Here is an 8,846-nt window from a genome sequence, read left to right as displayed (position 1 = left end):
GGAACTAGGGCTTTTTTTTTTTTTAATTGGAGTATAGTTGATGTACAGTGTTGTGTTAGTTTCAGGTGTACAGCAAAGTGATTCAGTTATACATATATATATATATATATATATATATATTCTTTCTCAGATTATTTTCCATTATAGGTTATTACAAGATATTAAATCTAGCTCCCTGTGCTGTACAGTAGGTCCTTCCTTGTTATTTATCCATTTTTCACGTCTTAGAGTGGTCTTCATCGCACAGATGAAAGGACTGAGGCCTAGCAAGGAGCAGTGATGTGCCCAGGATCACCTGGCCCTTTCCTGGCAGAGCCAGGAACGGAAATAGGTCACCTGATTCTGGGTCCCGAGCTCTCCCCACACTTTGTCCTTGGATGAGGCTTTGCACTGCAATTAAGTGCCTTGCCAATCCCTTTCTGCCTTTGCTCAGCCAAGCGCTGGTTTAAAAATTAATGAATGCTTAATGGACATTTCTATTTCCTGTGAGTTAAGCCAGGCTTTTTTTCTCTTCTCCTCTGGTAGAAATCCGACATCCAGGACAGCGTCTGTTATAAGACCCAGCTCTACCAGATAGAAAAGTGCAGGCCCACCAAGGAGCCCTATGAGGTGAGTGGCCCCCAGAGCAAACCCCAGGATCTCTTAGGAAGAGTGGATTTCCGTTCTGGGGGGAAGAGGGGAAAGGAAACCATTTATTGTAGGACACAGAAGTAGCCAAAGACAAATACTTACTTAACTGAGCCTTTGAGAAACGGTTTACAGCGGGGCCACCATCGTTCAGTCTCTAGACTATGGTTCTCAGCTGTGGCCACATAGTGGAATCCCTGAGGAGCATTTTAACATCTGGATGCCCAGGCCGTACCTCAGACTGATTCCATCGACCCATTCTCGATCTCCAATGAGATCGGGGGTCAGTATTTTTTAAAGCTTTCTGGATGGTTCCCAGTGGAATCAAGGTTGGAATCTGCTGTCAGATCTCCAAGAGGTTAAAAACGAGGTGCTGAAAAATATGTGTATGTAACACTTGGCATCAGGAGAACAAAGTACAGCGAGGAACAGGAAAAAGTATCCGGATCAGTCCTTTCCAGTCAGCTCTCCCTGGTGACTTGATGCTACCTAGAAAGTACCTGAGAGAACATACCAAGATTCTTTGATTTCAGGGTAAAAACTGGTATCATGTCGTCCCAAATGTGGACCCCAAATACCTGCTTGTTAAGAGACTGTGCCTGGGAACTCGAGATCCAAGGCCTGGAGCACAGGGTAAGGGTCCTCCCACCAGGACTCCTCATTCGCTGTTTTGTCCAGTGGGGCCCGCCTGTCTTCTCAGTGCTTTTCCGTGGAATATGGAACGAGCCGGGCTGCACTCCATGGCGGCAGCAGAAAGCAAGTGGGACACGGCCCAGGCCAGCCCAGTGACACCGGTGACGGGGCTGCTGAACTGCCGGCTGCACGTGTAAATGCGGCCACCCCTGAGCATCGAGGCGGGGGTAGGCTGGGGTAGCTGCAGGAGGAGGGCGAGGCTGGTCAATCTACACAGCCTGGGGGATGGCACCATTTAAGGAGGCAGAGAAAAGGAGACGCTGATGACAGAGAAGCTAGCGAAGATAACGGGGCAGCCGGAGACCCAGGAGGGAAGGATGCCAGGGAGGACATGGGAAAGGTCAAGTATAAAGCAGCCGATGGTGACAGCTGAGCGGTTTCTCGTCCTGGAGGAGGTGAAGGCAGAAAGGAGACTGCGTGGATTTGGGGGAGTGAGGACCGTGAACAGAGATCTCTCCGTCGATGCCGCTGGCAGTGAAGAGAGGCTGGGGAGCAGGCGGGCTGGGAGGCAGAGGAAGGAACTCCAGTGATGGGGGGGAAGGGCATGCATTCAGAGCAGCCATGGTGGGCCCTGGCCTTGACCCCAGGCTGCAGGCCTCCTTCCTCTGTGACTGGCTGTGAGGCATCAGCATGATGAGGATGGAGATAAGCTTTTGGAGGGGCAGCAGGGGGGCGCGGACTGGGGCTGGGCGGGGACCATGGCTTCTAGGGCTGGGAGAGGGAGAGCAGAGATGGTGTAGGGCCAGACTCCCCTGAGCTCCACACCCCTCCGGCCAGTTGCTTCCTGAACCTTCTGTGGCGTGAATGAAGGCGTCTCAAATCCAGCACGCCTGGAACCGGGGCTGCCCTCTTTACAGGAACCTCGTCCAAGGTACAAGTTAAATTCCTCCCCCATCTCCCCCCACCCTTGGCCCCTATTTTCTGTCTGCAAATGGCAGCCCCACCCTCAGTACAGGGCAGAAACCTGGAAGACCTTTGTATTCCTTTCCCTCAACCCGAGAGCCAGCCTGTCGCCAAGTCCTGCTGGTTTGACTCCTGAAACTCTCCAACCCCTCCACTCTCCATCCGCCCCATCCTTGCCACCATCACCTCTTGCGTGGACCTCAGCTGCAGCCTCCTTCCTAACTGGTCCCGTTCCTCCCCCGTGACTACCTGGCTCTCCGTCCACACAGCGGCCAGAGCGAGTGATTCACACTCAAATCAGACCACGTCACTTCCGCGCTTGAAACCTTCAAAGGCTTCCTTAACCTGGAAGGCAAACTCTGTGACGTGGCCACCACGTCCCGGATTGAACTGGCTTTGCCAGCAACTCCAGCCTTGTCTCCCAGGCCCCACACACGGCCCTGCTTCTTGCTTTGTGCTCAGTCCCATGGGCCTTGAGACTCTGTGCTCTCTTGGCTGCCAGGGCTGGCCATACCCTGTTCTCTCTTCCAGAATGTTCTCCCCGCCCCTCTCTGCTGAGTTAATGTGTATCTTCAGCTCCCACGGCAGGGTCATGTCCTCGTGGACCCCTGCCGTTCTCTGACCTCTGCCATTGTGTTGCATCCCTCCAGTACACACGGTCACACACATTCTGCTTCCTGGGGCTTGTCGCATTGGCAGGGTTCTGTTTGTTCAGGGATTATTTGATTATCATGTCTTCCCCACTCTGGACTGTGAGTTCCTTAAGAGCAGGGACGGTGTCACTTTTGCTCCTCACGGTGTCCCTAGAGCCCCTACACAATGCCTGGCACCCAGTAAGCCTCGATAAATATTTGCTAGATGAACAAATGAAATAATCAAGTGGACCTTGGCTCTAGTCTCAGAAAATAGAATTGGGCCAGCATCTGGGGAAGGTCGAACATTCCAGGTGGGACACCTAGCTTGATTAAAGTAGGGGACCACCTGCATCATAGCGTGCAAGTCGAATTATCATCACCTGATGGCCATGCCCTGTGGCAGGGAGGGACCTCTTACAGTCACTTGCAGGGAGGGTGGGCACCTCGGCTGGGGTCCAGGGGATACTGAATTCACTGTTAGGCTCCCCTGCCTCTTGGTTTGACTGTTTAGGGCCTCAGGTAATAACACAAACTTAGGCGTACCGCATGCCCCTGTGTGTGTGCCCTAGGCAGCCTCTAAGCCACCTGGCTGACGCCCATGTCCTTGGTTGCCCTGTACCCTGCCCTGCTTGTGTGTTAAGTGTCAGAACCGTGATGGGAAAGGGGCCTCTTTTTTTTCATCCGGATTATTATTCTCAGCTGATTATTTCATTTGGCCCAGAAAACACATAGTAAGCATTTTAAAACATTTGTCGAAATATTTAATGGTTAGGGTTTCAATAGGAACACTAATGGGAAGACAGCATTTCAATTTTCTGTGATCCACTTGTTTTCTCCGAACTGCAGCGATCCTTGTGCTAATTAAATTACAGGCTCTGACTAGATGATGCAACTCCTCTCTCTGTTGGAACCTAGAAAGTGGAATGGGGCCAGTTAGAAAAAGTGGTGAGAAAGTCTGAAAGAAGCCAGATTTTCCGGGTAAAGCCCACTTAGAGCCTCTGTGGGGTTCTTCCCAGTTACCATCAGCTGGTCCAGGAGGAGAAACGGCCAAGTGACAGGGGCGGGAGGTGTTGTGAGCAGGAACCGTGGAATGAAGTTCAAGGTTGTACACAAGCCGGCTGGGGAGTGGCTCCAGGGCCATGTCCGGGCATTGAGAGCATGTGATGGTCTCTTTGTTCTTCTCGATCCTGGTTCTTTTTCTCCAGGGAGACGGAGGAGCTGAATTAAGTGGAAAGAGCTTCCCTCTTGGGACTACAGTGCTGTCATTTTATGACTTTACCACTTTCTCCCCCTCTTCTTCCTGTAACAGGCAGAGATTATGTCTGGAAAAGTGGGACACTTGTCTCACCTTAGGCATGTGCCCCAGAGATTCCTTTTCCTAAGATAGAGGCCCTGGGGCACCATGGGGGTCGTGGCAGAGCAGTCATCATTTCTAAACTGGCTTATTAAAGCTGTAGAGAGCCAGGAGCCAAGTTTGTTTAGTCTTGAAGAATAATGCTAATTTGTAGCAAAATGTAAGTTAGAATTAGTAACACTGCAGTTCTGGAAGAAAAGCTGTGCACGGGTGTGGAGGGACTGTATTAGTTTGCTAGGGCTGCCATAACCAAGTCCCACGAACTGAGTGGCTTAAACAACAGAAGTGTATTGTCTCCCAGTTCTGGAGGCCAGAAGTCCAAGGTGGAGGTGTCTGCAGGATTGGTTCCCTCTGAGGGCTGTGAGGGAGAATCTTTCATGCCTCCTAGATTCTGGTGGCTGCTGGCAATCTTTGGCATTCTTTGGCTTGTAAAAGCATCACCCCAATCTCTGCTTTCATCTTCACATGGCGTTCTGTGTGTGTGTGTGTGTGTGTGTGTGTGTGTGTGTGTGACCAATTTCCCCCTTTCTATTAGAATACCAGTCACATTGCACTAGAACGCACCCTGATGACCTCTTCTTAACTTGCTTACCTCTGTCAAGGTAACACCAACACTGCTTCTTCTCAAAGGCAAAGGAGAGCAAACTTTCATACTCCCCCCTCCCCCAAGCTTCAAAGAGGATGTGATGGGCCTGTCCTGACCCTGTCTTCAAGTAAGGCCACATTCTGAGGTCTGGGGGTTAGGACTCCAGCATATGAATTTGGGGGGAATAAAATTAAACCCATAACGGGGACTGTAAGTTTAAAGGTAAAATATTACAATGATTTTTCTTTGTGTCATTTTAAAATCTGTACTTTTTTTTTCTTTTTTTTTTTGCGGTACGCGGGCCTCTCACTGCTGTGGCCTCTCCCGTCGCGGAGCACAGGCTGCGGACGCGCAGGCTCAGCGGCCATGGCTCACGGGCCCAGCCGCTCCGCGGCATGCGGGATCTTCCCGGACCGGGGCACGAACCCGCGTCCCCTGCATCGTCAGGCGGACTCTCAACCACTGCGCCACCAGGGAAGCCCGTGTACAAATTTTTTAAATCAAGTATGGAATCAGGTCAAGCTGAGTTGTTGGAAATCAGAACAGTGGTAACCTTTGGGGACAGGGAGAGGATGCTGGGAACGAGGGACTTCCAGGTGCCAGCTGGGTTCTGTGTCTTGATCAAGGTGCCATTTTGATGTGTTTTCACTGTTTGAGGAAATGTATTGAGCTCCTTACTCATCATCAGAGCACCCTTGTGTTATGTGTCCTAGGCTTTAATAAAAATCTTACCTAGAAAAATCTATCGAGGGCAGGCATTAGGACATCTGCTGCCTGCTTCCACGACAGTTTGGCTTCTTGTCTATAAACTTTGAAATGGAGAATCCTCAACCGGAGCTGCAAGTGGGAGGGGGTAGAGTTTAGGAAATAAACAGCAAGTGCGGCTTCTTGAATTGTTGAAAAATGCTGCTTTTTACAGGCCTCCCTGGGCACCTGGACAAGAGACCTCGAATTTCACGCTGTGCAGGTAAGAACTTGGGGGGTTATGTTGGATTAGTCAGAGTTCTCCAGAGAAACAGAACCAATAGTGTGTGTGTGTGTGTGTGTGTGTGTGTGTGTGTGTGTGTGTGTGTATGTGTGTGTGTGTGATGCTTGGATACCCAGGGAAGGGCTGATGTTTCAGCTTCATCCCCATGTCTCCTGGAGGCAGAATCCCTTCTTCCCCAGGACACCTCAGTCTTTTTCTCTTAAGGCCTTTAACTGATTGCACGAGGCCCACCCAGACTGTAGAGGTTAATCTGCTTTACTCAAAGCCAACCAATTTAAATGTCAGTCACGTCTACCATATACCTTCACCGCAGCATCTAGACTGGTGTTTGACTAGACACGGGGTACCCTGGCCTAGCCAACTTGACACATGAAAGTAACCATCACATATGACCCTGAAGGTTGGCAGATCTCTACCCAGGGCTCTGGACCCCGCACGCCTCCATCCTGTCCTGAATTCCACCATGCAGAATCCTGTTGTAAGTGTATTTGTCAGAATCCCTCAGATCAGATCAGTGCTGTCTATGCGTAGTTCACCATTTTTTTTATTGTCTTGCTAAAACTACACGCTTGGCTATGCGTTCGTGTTTCTACCTGTAAAGAAGTGAGGTTTGGTGCAGTGGTTGAGAATCTGCCTGCTAATACAGGGGACACGGCTTCGAGCCCTGGTCTGGGAAGATCCCACATACCGCGGAGCAACTAGGCCCGTGAGCCACAATTACTGAACCTGCGCTCCGCAACAAGAGAGGCCGTGATAGTGAGAGGCCCGCGCACTACGATGAAGAGTGACCCCCGTTTGCCTCAACTAGAGAAAGCCCTCGCACAGAAACGAAGACCCAACACAGCCAAAAATAAATAAATAAATAGATTAATTAATTAATGAGGACATACTTATTCAACATCATCCTCTATTAAAAATAAAAAAGGGGCTTCCCTGGTGGCGCAGTGCTTGAGAGTCCGCCTGCCGATGCAGGAGACGCGGGATCGTGCCCCGTTTCGGGAGGATCCCACATGCCGCGGAGCGGCTGGGCCCGTGAGCCATGGCCGCTGAGCCTGCGCGTCCGGAGCCTGTGCTCCGCAAATGGGAGGGGCCACAACAGTGAGAGGCCCGCATAACGCAAGGAAAAAATAAAAAATAAAAAAAAATAAAATAAAATAAAAAAGAAGAAGTGGGGTTTACAACAGTCCAGGGCTTCCCGGCTCAGTGGCCTAATTTATGAACCAAGTCCTCTTTTCTTCTCAACTCAGTTGGTTGTTTCCTATGGCAAAATCAGGCCTCTGTGGCTTTCCCTTATGGGATGGGCAGGAAGGAACCAAAATCAACCAGCAGACAATACCTGGGCCACTGGGCCGTCCCAGGTGTCCACGATCTGCACCTGGTTCTGATGTTCCAAACAGCCAGGTGAGGTTGTCTCATCATCAAGGGGACACCAGGCTCCAGAAAGCCCATGCTGAGCGGACTTGAAGGCTCCTCAAAGAGGACAGCTGTAGCTCGCCTCCAGTCCCCTGGCCCCTCCGCTGTGCCATCACTGACACTCTGTGGTCAGTTCTGCACTGCGTGAGGGGCAGGTGGCCCCGCTGGGTAGCACTTCCTCCTGCAGCCTCAGGGGTGCACCCAGGAGGCGTGGCCACATCTGTCCTTGTTGAATGAATGCCTTTGCCTTTCAGACAGTGAAGCGGGCGAGATGTGGGGTTCATTTTTATAACCGAAGAGCTTAGGAAGGACCCACCCTTTTGGTTATAGATGGGGAGGCCCGTCCCTCAAGGGGAAGTGACTTGCTGAAGGTCACCTGGCCATACCTTCGGGAGCAAAACGGGAAAGGCAGGGGGAGGGCTGCGGCTTTTTGGAGCCAGGAGCCTGGAGTTGCAGGGAAGAGTCTAAGGGGACCCGCGCCCTGGAGCTCAGATCTCAGAAGCTGAGGACTGGCTCCCCCTTACCCACCGGCCCGGCTGCCGAGCCTGCAGACACCTCCCTCCCGTAGCCCAGTGGATCCTCACTCACTGATTTCTCCCTGTCCTCCATCAAACAATCCACGACATCCAAAGAGTCTTGGGTAGATAATCCTTTAAGGGGTCACATTTTCAAAGTGTCCAGCTTTGTAAATGTCCACACACATGTGTGGTGGTTGGAACATGGTTGAAAGAAAACAAGAAGCTGTTTTGTGTGGGACTTGCTTGTGGCTTCCTCTTGGATCTGCCTTGGGGGTGCGGACTGAGCATGAGGGGGCAGAGAAGACCCCTGAAGCTTCAGCTCCATGGCCCAACATTAGGCGCACGCGGGGGTAGGGGCGCACCGCCCTCGCGTGAGAATCAGAGGGAAACCAAAGAGACCTGAAGGCAGCCAGTGTTGCTGGGTGGGGTGCGTGGGAATGGGTGCAGGCGTGTCAAAGGGGGAGCATAATTAGTCCTTCTGAAGATCTGTTTCTGTTACATAAGGCAATTTAGTGTCCTGCTCCCTGGGAAATCTCTTTTGGAGAAAATAGGCCATGCAAATGAAAAGGTAGAGTTGGATGATCAGTTGCATTTGTAACCTGTGTTTGGAAGGCATGAGGATGGCTGCTTGTAAACAAACTCGTTTCCTGGGGGCTGGTGACCCTTCCACCAGGACTGACTGACCCAGGGGATTGTCCCGCATAGGGAGCGGTCCGGTGATGAACTCTTGGTATCTCCCAAGAAACCAGTCACTGTGAAGTCACCCAGTCTTTTTGGCTGGAGAAAGGTGCTCTGAGGGTTATGGAGGAACCACCATGGTTCAGGATCCTGGGATTAAGTTCAACAGGGGGGCCTGAGCAGGGTTCCCTGCAAACTTTAGTCCTAAATCCATGTCCCCTTTCTTCTGCCCCCATCGCAGGCTTTCTGCTCATTGCCAAATACCCCTTAGTCGGTTGTTGGAGAGATATCTAGAGCCAACCTTGGTCTCTTCCTACAGAAAACTCTCATACCTTGTATACCTCTTGGTTCATGAGCTCTATCTGGGTGGTGATACTGGCCCCCCGAAAGTTTGCATCTGGATCCTTTAGCTTTGAGAACCCACGGAGAGTTAGGAAAGGGCTGAGTCGGA

At 51.3% G+C, this 8,846-nt stretch overlaps 1 protein-coding gene across 1 annotated transcript in view; it reads left to right on the top strand.

Annotated features, from left to right (window-relative positions):
• Positions 1-8,846, top strand: part of HUNK (hormonally up-regulated Neu-associated kinase) — a 111,344-nt gene that overhangs the window by 95,861 nt on the left and 6,637 nt on the right. The window contains 2 exon segments of the mRNA XM_007447419.1: positions 526-609; positions 5,718-5,765. Of these exon segments, the coding sequence (XP_007447481.1) occupies positions 526-609; positions 5,718-5,765 (132 nt within the window).

The sequence above is a fragment of the Lipotes vexillifer genome, unplaced genomic scaffold (genome assembly GCF_000442215.2).
Source record: "Lipotes vexillifer unplaced genomic scaffold, Lipotes_vexillifer_v1.1 scaffold689, whole genome shotgun sequence".
NCBI lineage: Eukaryota > Metazoa > Chordata > Mammalia > Artiodactyla > Lipotidae > Lipotes > Lipotes vexillifer.
This window is presented reverse-complemented; position numbering and strand designations above follow the sequence as displayed.